At 45.0% G+C, this 17,683-nt stretch overlaps 1 protein-coding gene and 1 long non-coding RNA gene across 19 annotated transcripts in view; both read right to left on the bottom strand.

The window, feature by feature from the left end:
- Positions 1-15,610, bottom strand: part of LRRFIP1 (LRR binding FLII interacting protein 1) — a 105,630-nt gene extending 90,020 nt beyond the window's left edge. For 9 of the 18 annotated variants that reach the window (XM_081906795.1, XM_081906793.1, XM_081906794.1 and 6 more), the window contains exon 1: positions 15,388-15,609. In XM_081906795.1, the coding sequence (XP_081762921.1) occupies positions 15,388-15,519 (132 nt within the window). In that variant the 5' untranslated portion in view covers positions 15,520-15,609. Of the gene's footprint in view, positions 1-15,387 lie in introns of all 18 variants that reach the window. The other 9 variants (XM_081906799.1, XM_081906787.1, XM_081906789.1 and 6 more) reach the window with 3 other exon arrangements.
- On the bottom strand, positions 13,017-15,150 carry LOC309374246. Its single transcript, XR_014170447.1, has 2 exons — positions 13,919-15,150; positions 13,017-13,860 (listed from the first exon to the last, which is right to left on the bottom strand). It is a non-coding gene; the product is annotated as an uncharacterized lncRNA (long non-coding RNA).
- Positions 15,611-17,683: the final 2,073 nt, after the last annotated feature.

Below are 17,683 nucleotides of genomic sequence, written 5' to 3'. Positions count from 1 at the left end.
GAGCATCAGAAAACAACCTTTCTCCCTCCTCTATGTGACATCCTTTTATATATTTGAACATGGCTATCATATCACCCCTTAACCTCCTCTTCTCCAGGCTAAACATGCCCAGCTCCCTTAGCCGTTCCTCATAAGGCATCGTTTCCAGGCCTTTGACCATTTTGGTTGCCCTCCTCTGGACACGTTCCAGTTTGTCAGTGTCCTTCTTGAACTGTGGTGCCCAGAACTGGACACAGTACTCAAAGTACCTTGCTGAGCCATGGGGCAGGAGAGAGTGAAGAAGAATAGAAGGAAGCCAAGAGGGTGGAAGGAGTGCTTGCTGCCTCCCATCCCCATCAGAAGCATTGCCCCTGAGTGGCAAAAGTCCTGTGGCTGGCTGGAAACTGATTCCTCCCCCTCTGTTTTGGGTACCTCCTCAGCTGTGCTCCTACCAACCCTCTGCTACCACATCCTTGCCTTCTCAAAGGTTGACCCTAGATTTTTTTTTGTTGTTGTTGTTAAAAGGTAAAGGGACCCCTGACCATTAGGTCCAGTCGTGGCCGACTCTGGGGTGGTGGCGCTCATCTCACTTTATTGGCCAAGGGAGCCAGCGTACAGCTTCCGGATCATGTGGCCAGCATGACTAAGCCGCTTCTGGCGAACCAGAGCAGCACACGGAAACACCGTTTACCTTCCTGCCGGAGCGGTACCTATTCAGAAAGAAAGAAAGGAGGGGTGGCTCTGGTCCCATTCACCTTCAGCTCTGCCCCTGACAGAATTTTCTTGTGGATCAACAGCTGTTCACCCAGCTGCTGGGTTATCATTCGTGGACTACCAGCAGAAGAAGCCTTTTAAAAAGCCCTTTTACTTCCAATATTAGATCACTCATGATTCTTGATCAATTTATATATAGAGAGTGTGCGTGTTTTAAGAGAATCCAGCTTCAAATATTTTCCTACATCTCATTTCTGCTTTGCACTTGGCAGCTAAAAGGCCTCTCCAGTTGGTCACCTGAGAGTCACGGCATGCAGGCTGAGGCAAGCATGGAAGAATGTCTGTACTAAGCAGCGGCCTCCCAAGAGCTGAATGTGCACTCACTCATGGATCCATCTCAGGCAATCTTTCAGCCAAGCCAAAAGCCTACCTTCAGCTATGCAGTAAGTAGAGCCAGGGGAGAGGGAATTGAAAGAGATATTCCCTACATTGCTGAAAGTGGCATCTTCCCTTAATCAAACTCGGCAACGACTGTGCAGTGCAGGTAAGAGAAGAGTAAAGCAATACATCCGCTGCAGAACTGCTCTTCATTTGACAACACGTCCTACAGCATCAGTATCTTTCTTCACTAGGCATTTAAACTAGATCAGCATTCTGCTTATGTGCAAGACCCACATGCAAGCAGGGGCGTGGGGGGGCGGGAATGTGTTGTGCTCCACCTTCTATATCACCCACTCAACTCATGGGTAGAAAATGGCTTGAAGCAGAGGAGCCTTCTATGCACAGAGGCTTCCCATATGTTTTAAAAGCCTACACAACTGGGCTCCCCATTTTAGACCTTTGCCTTGGGAGGCTGATGGGTCTGCGTGTAGCTTGATGCATTTATCACTGCTCTCCCTGATTGCATGTAGGGCATACACACAAGCAGAATGCCCAAACACGGCTCATGATATGGGACAATCAGCACAGCAACATTTAATGTTTCTTTTTAATTTTAACTAGTTAAAGAGGTTGCAGGAGTTGTAGACTTGTTGGAATGATCTGCTCCAAGAAGCAGATGGGTTCAGATGGTTTCCCAATAAGTCCCTAGTCAGGGAGCTGTGGGTTCTTCTTCCCTCCAGGCAACTTTAAATGCTACGTGAGCCTTTTGGTGTGAGCCAAAGGGCAAGAGCTCAATGGCTCTTGTATTGTGGCTCTTTATCTGGGACTCATGTCCCTGCAAGGAAAGAATAAACTCATGTGGAATGAAGTTACCTTAAAAAGCCCACATGGAGAAAACTCATCATAGACAATCCTTTAGAACCAGCTGCACACAGAAGTGATCGACTTCTTTGAGGATGAAAAAGAAGTTGAGACTAAAAACTATAAAATAATATTGCTACCAGCAGTATACTGCTGCACTGAGTAAAGAAGCCCATCCCATAGAGCAGTGGCATAGCGTGGGTTGTTAGCACCCGGGGCAAGGCAAGTATTTGCGCCCCCTAACCCGTGGATTTTAGCACTCGAGTCTCTTCCACTAGATTAGTTGCGCCCTCCCCCCCAGATGTTGCACCCGGTGCGGCCGGCACCCCCCCGGCACCCCCCACGCTACGCCACTGCCATAGAGACATAAGGTTGGTGCTCAGGAATTCTGATATTCTGAATCATTGGGAGTTTGCACTGAATTGCAGTAATTGTTTTGATGAATATGTGTTTGTTTTTTGCCTAATTTCTATACTCTTGTGTTTATGGTATGATTACTGTATAGTGATTCTAATGCTTGCTCCCAGTACGTTTCCGAGCACAATTCAAAGTGTTGGTGTTGACCTTTAAAGCCCTAAACAGCCTCGGTCCAGTATTCCTGAAGGAGCATCTCCACCCCCATCGTTCAGCCCGGACACTGAGATCCAGCACCAAGGGCCTTCTGGCAGTTCCCTCATTACGAGAAGTGAGGTTACAGGGAACACCCTACCTTCACATGTGAAGGAAATAAGCAGCTATCCTATCTTTAAAAGACATCTGAAGGCAGCCCTGTTTAGGGAAGTTTTTAATATTTAATGCTGTACTGTTTTTAACATTTGATTGGGAGCCGCCCAGAGTGGCTGGGGAAACTCAGCCAGATGGGCGGGGTATAAATAATAATAATAATAATAATAATAATAATAATAATAATAATAATAAATAATAATAATTACTAATTTTTAATGTTCATGCAAGCCATTTTGAGGTCAACACTATTGGAGAGATGGGATGCAAATATACAAGGTATGACCAGAAAGTTCAGTGAATGGTAACAGAAAATGGACAGCGAGAAATATTTGAACATACAACCTTACAGGCCTTCAAAGTAGGCCCCCTCTGATATAATGCACCATTGACAACATTTATAGAACTGTTGGAAACCTCTGGATGAGTCCTCTTTTCATACTGCTTTAAGTTCTCTCATCACAGCAGCTTGGATGAGTGAAATGTTGGGAAAACTGTGCCCTTTCAGTGCAGATTTCAGTTTTGGAAAAAGAAAGAAATCCGGTGGGGCCTGATTGGGAGAATATGGAGGGTGGAACAACTCAGTAACAATTTCACGCGGAATATGCATTTCTTCCGCCATCATTCGGACGGACAAAGGCCGATCCCATATCAATAGCTCGTGAACTCTTTCGGCATTTGCCGCCATTCTGCTCATCGGCGGTTTGCCAGACCAAGGGTCATCTTCAATGGTTTACCGCCCTTCACGGAAACACTTAAACCACTCATACACTGTCTTTCGAGTTACAGCTTCATCTCCGTACACAACTGTGAGCATTTAGTGGGTTTCAGAAGCCAAATTACCCAATTTGAAACAGAATTTCATATTGACTCTCTGCTCCATTTTCAATCACAACACACTGCACTATTAACAGCTACTAAACGTTACTGCATGAACGTAGGCCTGTCAACAAATGCCAAGACACGTGCGCATATGTTAGCTGAGATATGGATGAACGCCTCCCATCCCACGTGTCTCTGCGAATCCGGCAGTTCCCATTATCACATACAGGGGTGATTCACTCTACTTTCCCATCACATCTTGTATGTATCAAATAAAGAGCCCTTGGGAAATTTCCCGCTGGCATGCGGACTCTCTTGTTGAAGTCCTGGTCACTCTGTGGGATGCACAGGTGTATTGTGTGGTAAACACAATCAGACCTAAGCTCCCTTTCCCTTGGAAAAAAGTCCTTCTAGCCTCTTGGTTTACTAGGGAGCAGGGGGCAATGAAGCAGTTGAGATGACAAAGTCTAAACAAAAGTCGTGGAAGTTTTGAGAAGAAAAAGTGGTGCAGACATAGTTTTATAAATAATACAGTATAATGGACTGGATGAGGTGCAAGGATTACATGCTTGATCCAAATAGTTTTAAAGGTGGGCCCAGACATGTTCATTTGTTTATTTAAACCATTTATATGTTGCTTTACACTAGGGCTGGGCAATACCTAGTTTTCAACATCATGGTATATCAGCAGCTAAACACCACAATATGCTGATATATGCTGATGTCTGGTATGTATTTCAGCTGTTTCTTCCTCCACATCTTAGGAGGAGGAGGAGAAGCAGCTGATTGCTCAGCCTTACATGGTGACTGAGCCATGAGAGGGGCATCAGGGCTTTCTTGAACCGCTCAGCCTGTGATGTCCCTCGGGCTAACACATGCGCTGGCCTGGACGCATGTGAGCTGAAGAGGCATCGGGGCTCCCTCAAAGGTGTCTGCCTGTCTTCGCCCAAATGAATGGGCAGCCTCTCTTTGCTCTTGGGGTGCTTGGTCACTCTGGGAGGAAAGACGCAGCCCCCCCCCCCGGTGAAGGTAGGCTGGTGGCAGCCAAGCACATGGAGTGTGAGAAGCATGTTCTCAAGCTCTGGGCATCTGTCTGCCTTTGCCTGAACAGGCCAGCTCCATCTTACCTCCTGGAGCGACCAACCGTCCCAAGAGGAAAGGTGCAGCCCACCGACTTGGGCAAAGGCAATTTGAGTTGCCAACACATTGTGATGGCTTGGGAGCTGCACTCTATCAGCAGCTCAGAAAGTCTGAAACCGGTAGCGTGATGTGAACGCTATACCAGTTTATTTATTGGGACAATAAATAGAAGTATCATCCAGCCCCACTTGATGTCATAGACTCTAAGTGGTATGTAGTAGGGTTAAAAAGATACACTTAAGATAAAATCATTTAAATCTAACCATACACTCAAAAAACTGTTTGCCTGTTTTGTAAGTTACTGGAAGATACAGCTGTACATCCCCTCCAGGCTTGTTGGGGTTTGTGCTTGCAGCCAAACCACCTGTTAAGAGTTTTTTTCAACCAAAAACTCCTTTCTTTGGGTCCAGCACATTTCCAGCTACCAGACACCTAATTAGCAGAGTAAACCCACACAGTCTTCAATGTGTAGGAGTTCCAAGTCAGGCACGGAGTAATAAATCACAGGAAACAATCCAATACATACAGAAATTCATTTACTGTTGGTTTAAGCATAACTGTTACAGAACTATACAGGAAAACAAGCTTCTATCAGTGCCCTGACTGGTGTACACTTAAAAGGTTGCAGGCCTTGCCCTAGATAGCTGCAAGGCCTCCCCTCTTCTGATCCCATCCTTACAGTTCAAGAGTTGAGTTCAGACTAAACAATCTCTCAGTCCAGTCTAGAAGCTGTGCATGTGTGGGAACAGTTCTCACAGTGTTGACTAGGCCTGTGTGATTTATCGCTATATCATTCATTCCCAGCATGAAGTCTACATCACGATAATGGGTTCATTAAATTTGACCTTGCAATATATCGTTCAAAACACCAGGGGGCAGTATAACTGCCAGCAATTTGAGAAGTCCAGTCCCTGTGCGCAGTTCCTCTCCCTGCTCTGGCTACTTCGCTGCGATTTATCTCAGCCCAAGAAACATCCAAGACTGCTTGCTCCTTCTCCTGTATGCCCAGGGGGGCTGTTGCCCATGGCGCACAATGGGGGGGGTGAACCAGCCCCCCCTCCCCTGCAGAGATCCCTGCCTGGCTCCTGCGGCAAGGGCTGGTTGAGTGCAGAGGTTGAACAGCACTCTCTGTGCCCCACCCTCACCTGCCTCCAAACCGGACTGGAAAGCCCCCAGGCTGCGCTGGCAGCCCTCGTGCCCATGGCTTCCTCCAGCTGGGCAGAGATGCTGGCCACTCTCCTCACATCCATGGCTGGTGGCGGCACTGGAAGTGCCTGGCACTTAACGGGCAGGCAGGTGAGCAGCGAACAGGCGAGTCCCGCGTGACTGGAGCCTCTGTGTGACTGTGAGAAGATGTCAGGACAGCGTCTCTATCTTGGCAACCCCCACCTTTTTGGGGGGTGGGGCGAGGGCAAGCGGCAGAAGAACTTGCGAGCGCACTTCCCTGCATGCAAAGACACACTGAGCACCACCCCCCTGCTGGATCGCCCCTTCAGAGAGGTGGTGGCGCTACCCCTCTGAGGTGCTGCAGTTGCCTGGCATGCACCTGCCCCACCCTGGGCAGTAATTGGGGATGCAAAGCCCCTGCCTCCACCCCCCACCCATCCAGGACTGCCTGCTCCTTCTCCCAGGTGCACATGGCTGCTCCTTTTACCGCCCGCACGCAGAATCTTCATGCACACCATATATAGTTCAGTTTTTCAGACACTGCGATATATCGGTATATTGCAATGTTTAGCTGCTGATATATCATGATGTTGAAAGCCAGATATCGCCCAGCCCTAGTGTTGACCTTGTATCTGCAGTAAACAAACCAGTATTTCAGCAGCTTCTGGTCACTTCCAGTAACTTCTAATAGCTTCTGGTAACTTGTTCAGTATTTCTGGGAATGAATGTCTCACCTCAACAAGGTCCAAAGGCTATACTATGGCCCAATGCACACAAACATTGGATTATCAGTAAAGCACATGAAATACTAAGAATGCAAAAATTAATTTGGAACTCCAAACATTATGTCAGGGTATCATAAGGAAACTACATTTTTAAAGTACCCAGGAATTTCAGAGTCTGATATTTCTAGCTGTGCTGAAGTCTGTTTAATGCTGTATTGTGTTTTTAATATTTGGTTGGGAGCTGCCCACAGTGGCTGGGGAAACCCAGCGAGATGGGAGGGGTATAAATAATAAAATTATTATTATTATTATTATTATTCCCCCCAATGTTTGAAAGTCCTCTTCAAATGGTGGGGAACTTAAAATAGAAAAGTTTTAAAATAAAATTATCCTTATATGTATACAAAGCCCTTAAATTCCTCTTTAGCAAGAGGAAGAAACCCAATACATCCTTTTCTGGTTTACATCCCAATAGCTATAGTGTACAGCAGCAGTATCTTTATTGAAACTGTTGCCGGAATTTCAGTAGGAGAAGCAAGAAAGGTTATTGAGAGCTAGCCTGTCAAAATATCTCAATCAGCATCCTAAGCGAGAACATTTGAGTGGGAAATGTATCCGAATTAGGGTTACTTTTGCACACACAATATGTTTTAGGAAAATTAATGAATGAATGAAAGCATAATAATCAAGTGGCCCAGAAACAAATCCGTGTGTAGCTGTCTATGTCCGATTATGCCATTACCAAAGCCAGATATTCATGCCAGAGGGACTTCTTTAGTCCATTTCGGTTTCACATGAAGCAACAACTATGAATGGCCCAAGTTAGAATGCCAACGGTATTCATTCTCTCTCTGACCCAGTTTTTAGCATTTGTGATAAAAAGGACTGAAGACTTAAGCATTATCTTTTAGGTAAATTCTCTTTAATGTCCTGTTGCCGGTAGCCACCATTCTCATAAAAGAAGTTTAAGACTTTAAGAGAAAACAGACAGCAGCTGCTATTTCAGAGAGCTATTTTAAGGTTCTGTTACCATGTCCATCTAGCACAGATTATATACTGTGCTTGTCAGACTGCTGCTCTACCTCTGGCAGAGACAAGCACTCTTTCTTTCTTTCTTTCTTTCTTTCTTTCTTTCTTTCTGACACTCTAGGAATAGCTTTGTGGAATTGAGGGCAAAAAGTTTAAGTTAGACAATTCACATTACGAAACAGATGAAATTTGTGGAGCAAAAACAGTTCCTGTTGAAACTGAACCTCTGGACAGGTGTTGAATGTATCATCTTACACTCCAAAACTAATCTTGCTAAACATGGCATTCACCTATAATGTAATGTATTTGTTGCATGCCGCTTGGGGTATAGCACAGCTTTAATTAGCCAAGTATAATACAAAAAACTGCCACTTTAGTATAACATTGGAGATCATACAAGTCATATCAAAAAAGAGCTGTTGCATGCCCCCCAGACATGGCCAGATGTCTGCATAAAGCATAGAGAGCATGAAAGACAAGGTTAATTGTGTATAACAAAGATGTTCAGACAGGACCTGAGGACAGTAGCTAAGAATACATTTTCAGAGTGGCACACTCTGGCAGAGAGTGGTTGAACAAGAGACTCATAATCCTTACTGCAGAAGGATGCAAAGCCCAAGCTTTTAAGTACAGAATATTGAAACAGTAAGGTCAAGTCTACATATCGCAGCTAACAGATTGGATGGTGGCTAACAGACTGATGTTGAATCCTGACAAGACAGAAGTACTGTTTTGGGGGGATGGGACAGGTAGGTGTGGAGGACTCCCTGGTCCTGAATGGGGTAACTGTGCCTCTGAAGGACCAGGTGCATAGCCTGGGAGTCATTTTGGACTCACAGCTGTCCATGGAGGCACAGGTCAATTCTGTGTTCAGGGCAGCTGTTGACCAGCTCCATCTGGTACGCAGGCTGAGACCCTCCCTGCCCGCAGACTGTCATGCCAGAGTGGTGCATGCTCTAGTTATCTCCCACTTGAACTACTGCAATACGCTCTATGTGGGGCTACCTTTGAAGGTGACCAGGAAACTACAACTAATCCAGAATGCAACAGCTAGACTGGTGACTGGGAGTGGCCGCTAAGACCATATAACACCGGCCCTGAAAGACCTACATTGGCTCCCAGTATGTTTCCAAGCATAATTCAAAGTGTTGGTCTGACCTTTAAAGCCCTAAATGGCCTTGGCCCAGTATACTTGAAGGAACATCTCCAGCCCCATCGTTGAGCCCAGACACTGAGGTCCAGCTCCGAGGGTCTTCTGGTAGTTCCCTCACTGCAAGAAATGAGGTTACAGGGAACCAGGCAGAGGGCCTTCTCGGTAGGGCTCCCGCCCTGTGGAATGCCCTCCCATCAAATGTCAAGGAAATAAGCAACTATCTGACTTTTAGAAGACATCTGAAAGCAACCCTATTTAGGGAATGTTTCATGTTTTATCGTGTTTTTAATATTCTGTTGGCAGGAGCTGGGACCGAGCAAGCTGTGTTTGCTGCCCTGAGCTTCTTCAGGAGGAAGAGTATTTTATAAACAGCAACAACAGCACCACCATCATTACCAGCATCCCAGGAGTAAACGATATTTGAAGACAAAGTCAACAACTTTCACTTCTCCAGCACCTACGGCTTATTGTATCCATTCAATAGGCAGAATGTGGTCTTAAGTAAGCAAAGAAGAGAATGCTGAAAATGATATTACTTAACTGCACTGCACCCACACTTCCATGCAGAACAGATGTGTTTTGTGCATAGTAAGAGAATGAACCAAGCCTCAAAAAGTGTAACATATCCGTGATGGCGCATGATATTGTGGCAAGGGTGGGGATGAAGAGATTAGGCAACAATATAAATGCATAACTGTATATATTACTAATAAAAGCCTTGGAGGAAGAGACAATAGCCCTGCCCAAAAGAAAAAGAAGCTTATTTATTACTATTGCCCACAAGTCAATCACACACTCACTGCCTGTTAGTTCCAAACAACAGCTGGTAGTTTTTTTAATACTTCTTTTCCACACTTGGTCTTAGCCAAAAGGTTGAGAAGTATTTTTTTCCTGTTATCAGCAGCCTGATTAACAATAGCATTTGAATCAATCTGGCTAACTTGATCCAAGCACACACACCCCACTCACACATGAAAACAAGTTTCACTACAGCCAATCAAAGACAACCAACCACACCCTGGGCCAACCCCAACTTCTCTCACCACTAAAGGAATACGAGCGAATAGTAAAGAAAACCCACACAAGTGATGCTGACACAAAACCCCACACATAGAAGCATTGCCCCCCCCACCCCATTCACCATTCCCCCCTCCACCTCTTTCCCCCTTTTCTTCCTAATGTAATACTAATGTCTCAACAAATGGAACTGATCTGTAGAAAATGTAACTTAAAAAAAGAAACATTGCGTATACTTTTGTAAACCAGTAAATCTTTAATAAAAATGTATTTTTTTAAAAGTATAATTCCCGCACTAAGTGCAATTTCTTAGTATTGTGTAGGAACTTGACTTTATGCAACATGAGTAATTTGTACAGTTTCCTTTTATTTGTTCACACCGATTTCCTTTTTAAAACTGCTCTCACATCCTGTAGAGGCAAGACATACCAAGCTCAAAAACAAATAAACTACCTGAAATTTATTGGCCTCCATCAAGCATTTAAAAAGTGGTATATAAACAACTGGAAGAATGGGAAATTGTTCACATAAACACTTCAGATGTTACAAATAAGTTAGTTCTGGAGACAAACCTAGAAAGGGGGAGGGCCTTTCTGCAACCCCATGAGCCATATCACTTTAGCTAAAGAAAACAGTCAATTGCACATTTCAGTATAAAGGTAAAGTATGTACTGCTACAAACATCGCACAATAGTAAATTAGATTAAAAATAGGACACTGGATCAAGATGTAATCCAGTAATCATACTTATGGCCCTGTATATTATGTATGTACTAAAGATCTTGGTTAACCAAGGTCTATTAGAAATTATTCTTCATATTCATACAAAACCTTGGTTTCTTATGCTTCTACTCTGGCCTTTAAGTATGAGCAGTGGGGTATCAAGCATTTCTATAAAGCAAAGAAAATACTATTGATAGGCTCATGACATTCTGTGTTTCATTAGGAAGTCACAATATCAGTAAATAAGAATAGGTATGTATGTATTGTATACCTACTTTTGGGGCACCCTGTACACTACTAAATTGTCAGTCCTGGCCAACCAGAAGAATAGGTGTTAAGCAATAACTTGCATATTTAGGATATAGACACAGGCTAGAGGGGCTGTGTTTGGGAGACATTTTTGGATCATACTGTGCAACTGCATCTGTTGGCATCACATATCCTAACGTGAACTGATTGATTTAATGGCTGCCTATCCTTAGAGATCCAGAAAGAAGGCTTGGAAAAACCTCAAGATTTTTAGAAATACAAAGAAACACACACAAAAACCCTGAAGAAGTAAAAGAAAAATTCACCAAAAACAGCCCAGTGAGGACTGAGCAAGTAGTTATTTAACATATACCCATTGTGAGATATGGGTAAGAGGGCAGACACTCCCTTTAATCTTTTCCTAAATGCCAGCCAAAATGGGTAAGGAAACCTTCTCACTGAGGAGGTGAGTGGGGATAGGAGTTTTTTGCAAGGCAAAGTGAGGCAGGCTTGAGGTCTGTGAAAGCATGACTAGTCCTTGCCATGTGAGCTGTTTTGCTTTTGAGGTAATTTCCCCTCATGTCTCTGCAGTCAGGCAGGAAGTAAGAATTGAGCAACGGAGCACACTAGATTAAGTCAGGATGCCAAACCATAAAAAATAAACTACAGCTCATGCAGATTCACAAGCCAAGTTCAAACAATGGTTTTAGATTATGGTTTGTTGACCAAACAAACCATAATTCAGCTCATGCACATGAACAAAACAAGAGTTGATCTAAACATACCATGGTTTAGCTTTATATCCGAATGCAGTCGTTTGTCTGCAGTCTATACAAACTGGCTTAACATACATAAGCTGCTATACAGCTCAGCTGTGGCCTGGTTCAGATGCAGCACCAAGCCACAATCCTGCCCCCTTCCTCCAGCCGCAAAGAAGAGTAAAGAAAGCATCTGCTTCTGTTTCCAACCAGCTGCAGAGCATTGTTTTAACTTTTAATCAATTTGATTAGTTTTAATTATAGTTTATCCTAACAAGCCAGGATCATAGAACACGGTTTGAACTCTGCTTGTTCAGACAAACAGTTGTTAAAACTAACTTCATTTCTTTCCAGTTTTGATTTAACAAACTCTATAGGTACTTGAAAATGCATGTTCCCACTTTCCTTCTCACAGCTGTGCCAGAGGAGAGATGAGAGCAGGGGCAATGCACAAATGCAAGGCCATTTCACATAGCACTAAGCCCCCACAGCTACAATTCCCATCATCCTTAACCAATGGCCATGCTAGCTGAGGCTGATGGGAGGTGTATTCTAAAACATCTCATGTGCACAAAGTTGGGGAAGATTTGGCATTATCAGAACTGTACAGACAGCTTACGAGTTTGAGGAAGGGCCATCGCTCAGTGGTAGAACAGCTGCTCTGCATGCACAAGGTCAGATTCAACTCATGGCACCTTTGGGAAAGGCTGGGATAGAACCCTGCCAGAAACCCTGGGAAGCCACTGCCAGTTTGTGTAGGCAATACTGAGCCAGATGGGACAGTTGTCTAACTCAGCATAAAGCAGCATCCTATGTTCCTAACTTAAGTTTTTCAGGATAAGATTCATATGGTATGCTTACTAGGAAATACCATATTTTTTGCACCATAACACTCACTTTTTTCCTCCTAGAAAGTAAGGTGAAATGTCTGTGCGTGTTATGGGGGGAATGCCTACGGGTGGCATGCCTACAGATTTTCCTCCTCTAAAAATTACGTGCGTGTTATGGTCGGGTGCGTGTTATAGAGCGAAAAATACGGTAGTTCCTTTCAGTAGCAAGTTAAATCAGGCTTTTTTGGATGAGCATTTCAAGAGGGAGGGAATATAGAAAATCATTTAGATTACTATTTCATTGTTGTTTTATTTTGTATTTTAGTAAAAGTACTGTACTACTGCATTTTTTTTGTTTTGAGCTTTTTTGTTAGCTGTTCTGGATACTATTTGTTAAAAGATGAGTTATAAATATTTTGGTCATTTTGAATGGGGAGAAATTTTAATTATTTGAGATCATGTCTACATGTTACACTGCGTTAGTACTATCTGAACTTTCACTTTCCGACAGACAGCAACGGGAACAATGCATTCAGCTCATCCCTGCTTTGCTACAGCTACTATTACACTTGCTCAAGATAGACGGAAACTGGAAACTCTCTCAAGGGAGTACAGCCACAAGTGGTGGTGGGGAGAGATCTAACTGTGTGCCCTGAATCAATCACCTGTTACATGACATGCCAGGGTTTTAAAGCACATATTTTCACCTTTATGGAGCATTTGTACATTATCCAAACCTGCTCAGTATCATACAAGCAGCCTTTATACTCCCTTTTTCTCCACATATATGGAGCTTTCATTTGTGCCTTCTATCAAACAATAGACTGCTATTTTGTCCAAATCTAGAAAGCTATGCATTGAATGAAGTATAGATTTTCTACAAACCAATATGCAAAATCAATGTTTGATCCAGATTTGCAGGCAAACTGAAGCACACAATTCAACAATATAAAAATAGGAGCATACACAGGTTAAATCTGTAACCTAGCCATACGCCTTACCTTTAAACTCTCAAATATTCAAATCAGATTAAATAATGAATAAACTATCTAGATACACAAAAACTGCTTTGTTTCCATAGTTTTCACTAACATACCCTCAACACATTTTACTAACAAAATCCATTGTAACTGGAAAATCGTTTGCCCCTCCTTAACAAAATTCCTATATCCTAAAACTACAGTCTGAACATAAATTCAAGTCTAAAGAGTTTCACAAGAACATAAAAGTTACAGGCAATGGCACGCAACAGAGAAGAGTTACAAAGGATCGCTTTCCTGCCTGTATTGTTACATGTTGTAACAATGCATTTTGTAATGTTACAATGTTGCTCAAACGATGGAGACACACAAAAATCAAGCTGGCCAGTCAGTACGCTAGGGAAGTCTGTTAGAAGGATATGGGTTTAACCATCTTTGGGAACATGTCAGAAAAGGAAGTTCTCTCTCCTTTTGTCCTTCACACCGCAACAGTATGTACAAAGGGAGGAGGGAAAGCACCAGGGATCAGCAACCTAAGGCCCATGGGTCACAAGCGGCCCATGGGGGTCATTTAACCGGCCCATGGACCCCTGACGCCCACTTGGTCGGCTCCCGTGCGCTGCGCCAAACCGGCGCAGGGAAGAGTGGGGACCGCCTTCCATGACACTGGCCAGCTTCCCATTGGCTGCAGGAAGCTCCTGCAGCCAATGGAAAGCTGTGCACGCCTCCTCCACGCCGGAAATAGCGTTTGCGCATGCACGCGTGTGCGCGCACTCTGGCCCACTGCAGCATCTTCAGGACTGTGAACCGGCCCAAGCCACAAAAACTTTGCCAACCCCTGACCTAAACCATCTGGAGGGCTTGGTACTTGTGATTTTTTGAATTTAAAAAGGACAAGCATCTCACCAGTCAGTACAGATATCAACTTCCTCATCTTCCACTTCCCTCCTGAGGTTACTTAACTCACAAAAAAAGCTGTTGCTGCAGAAGAGTACAGAAAAGAGTGAGAAAAGCTCACAGTGCAGAACAAGAACACCTCCTAAAGATCAAACTTCTGTTAAAGAAGTAAAAGGCAAAACAATACTTCAGAAGCTCTCACCTCTTTCCTGATCTTTAGCACCTTAAGTTAGAGGAACCAATATAAGCCCATGAGAGAAAGAATTTATAGGTATATGAAACATGTTTTAAAGACCAACATGTCTGCTGTGGTGTTTCTGGGCTACACCTTCCTTTATGAGAACTATGAAGCCTTATAACCAGTTGGCAGATCATATATTATAATACCAAAAGGTACAGAGAGGGAAAGGTAAATAAGATGCAGGGTCCAGAGGCCATGGAACCTAAGAAGCAACACACAGAACCCAAATACATAAAAAGTTAAGCCTTCCTTCAACTTTTGGGAGAAAATGTGAGATCTAATTGCAATAAACAGATAAACTAACTACAAGAACAATGGTTGGTGACTCTACTAATCAAATCAGAGAGGCAGTGTGGCGTAGTGGCTGGAGTGCAGGAGAAAGACCAGGGTTCAAATCCCCCCCTTGGTCTTGGAGCCCCCTGGGTGGCTGTGGGGCAAGGCGCTGCCTCCCAGGCCCAAGCTGCCTCCCAGGGCTGTGTTGGGGATTGCTGGAGCAGAGGGGAGCGAAGAGCCAGGCGTGACCTCTTGAGCTGCGTGAAAGGGAAAAGGTGCAGGACAAACGCAGCACTCGAAATAAAACAAAATATGCAAATGTTTGTGTGTACACCAGTCCTGGATCCAGAGAAGGGAGACTGCTGCCTTTCATTCAAAGCCTGCCATTAAGAGAAACGGTTTTGTCTTGGAAGGCAATACTTTGTGTTTACAAAGTTTATTGAACATTTTAAGGGGGGGGCACATTAAGGGGATATGAAGGAGCTTATTAACCCTTCTTCTGCCGTGGTCGCAAATGGGCTGGACCCCCCCCGCCCCGCCCCCAACGGCCTCCCGGAAGTTGACGGGAGGGAGGGGAGAAGTGGGGGGGCGGCGGCACCTGACAGCTCCCACGTGAAGGGGGAGGGGCCGAGGTGACAGCCCCCGCCCCCCCCGCCCGGGGAGGAGGAGGAGGAGGAGGAAGAGCGGAAAGAGGCGCGCCCCCCGCCCCCCCCCCCGCCGCTCACCTCGCGGGCGATCTGGTTGAGGGCGTCGTCCTCGGCCGCGGCGGGCCTCTCGCGGTTGGGCTGCCTCTTCCTCCCGGCCAGGCCCGCCGCCTGCGGCTGCTGCTGCTGCTGCTGCGCCCCGACCAGCTCCATGGCGCTGCCTCCCTGCCTCCCTCTCGACGCCGCTCCTCGCAGGCGCCTCCGGCGTGAGGAGAAGGCGGCGGCGGCGGCTGAGGCAGCCCGCGCATGCGCGCACGGGAGGCGGGCGGGGGCGGGGCCGGGCCGACGGCTCTCCGCAGGGGGCGGGGCCGAGCGCGCGAGAGGAGGGAGGAGCCCGGCGCCAAAGGCCGCCCGCCTGACGAAGCCCCTCAGAAAGGGCGCGCCTCGGGGCAGCGGGCCTTCCCTCCGCCCAGGGGAAAGCTGTGGCCCCGCTCTCCCCGCTCAGGAACCGAACCCCGCCCGGGAATGTCAAGAGAAGAGAAAGGAAGACCCCTCGGCCGCTTCCCCTCTGTAAAACAGAATAAAAAGAGCTCCCTCATGACTGCTCCCTAGGAGTCCGGCATTCGAAAATTCCTAATAAATTACTAGAAGTATGGACAGATATAGAGTCCAGCTTGTGCCTCGTATGCTGAAATCTTTAGAATATGCTTCTTGGACATTTATTTCAGGCCATTGAATACTTCAAAATATCCCCCCCACCACACACACACACTTCTTAGTTTTGCCTCCATAAAAGGTTGGGAAGCTGAAATCCAAAAAGATCTCTGATCACAGACAAAATGTTTAACCTTGTTCTAAGAAAATATTTGCCTCTATCACAGAACCACTAAATAGTTTGGCACAATCAGCCCAGGATCCGAATGCTAGAGTCATGCCAGGTCATGAACAAAGTCTGTTGACCCAAGTGGGGTGTTAAATAAATCAATTCATTTTAGAAAGAGAAGCCACAAAGAAGATCAGGAAACTTGACTGCTGGAAACCAACTTTCATAAATAATATAGTGTACAATAGATTATAAGACTAATGAATGCTTCTGGCCTTTTTTCAGCCTCAAGGCAACATGCACGGAAATCACAATATCCCTTGACAGTTGAGCTCAACACTTCTTTGCCCAGAAGCCTATTTATGGCAATTGCTGTATGCATTTGGCTGCATCCATTAATTGTTTCTCAGTCCAGTTTTAAACCCATTTATTTGGAAGCCAGATTAATTTCAGTGGAACTTACATTTACATAAACATGTTTCATCACACTATTTGTATGTACTTGCAAAAACAGCTGTCTGTTGTTCCATTTCTGTTAACTCTGAGTGATACAAAAAGAAGACATACCAAAAAATAACAACCATATATTTTGTGGCACCTACAAGACCCAGATTTAATGTAGACTCTACTGAATAAACATAAATCTCACTTCAGCAGATTCATGGAGCATTATCCCCAGCTAGTAAACAAGTCATCTTCCAAATATCTCAAGGGCTGTCACATGGAAGATGGAGCAAGCTTGTTTTCTCCTGCTCTGCAGGAAAGGACTCAAACAAGTGGATTCAAGTTACAAGAAAGAAGATTTCAACCAAACACCAGAGATAACTTTCTGACAGTAATTGCTGATCAACAGTGGAATGGTCTCCCTTGGGAGGTGGTGGACTCTCCTTCCTTGGAGGTTTTTAACAGAGGCTGGATGGCCATCTGTCATGAATGCTTTGGCCGAGATTCCTGCATTGCAGGACGTTGGACTAGATAATCCTCGGGGTAGCTTCGAACTCTAAGATTATATGATTCTCTCTGCGTGAAATATATAAAATACATGGAGGGGACAATGTAAACAGGGGGGCCAAAAGGCCATGAAAGCAAGAAAAAGAAAAAAACTGTGATATTTCTCTGCAAAACTCAGGTGTATGCAAATAACTGTTCATAACAACAATAAGTGGTGATAATACAATCGCCCTAACCTTGCTTACTATGTTTAAAGGGAGAAGAAACCATTGCATAGTTTGAGGTCTGAACAAACAGAATCAAAGTTACTCACAAGCTATCCGCTCCCCGCCCCCCAATTAACATTAGTTGCTCAATCTGATTCATCGTCCCTCCCCCCAACAGGAAGAACGCCAAAATCCCGCCTTTCTTCTCCTTCCCTTCCGTTGCTCTCTGAGCTTTTCCTGTCTCCTCATACAGGGACTGAACGGCTGGCCTGTTCTTCCCCAGAAGACACAGCCTCAGACTCTGGCTTATCTGATGGTTGCCTGGCAATGCTTTGGCCAACTTCCAACTCTTCCTCTCCTTGAGAGCAAACAGCTTCCTCCCTGGGAAGGAGGGATC

This window comes from Podarcis melisellensis, assembly GCF_964234715.1.
Source record: "Podarcis melisellensis genome assembly, chromosome: 1".
Lineage (NCBI taxonomy): Eukaryota > Metazoa > Chordata > Lepidosauria > Squamata > Lacertidae > Podarcis > Podarcis melisellensis.
Note: the sequence above shows the minus strand (reverse complement) of the source record. Positions and strands in the feature narration are given on the sequence as shown.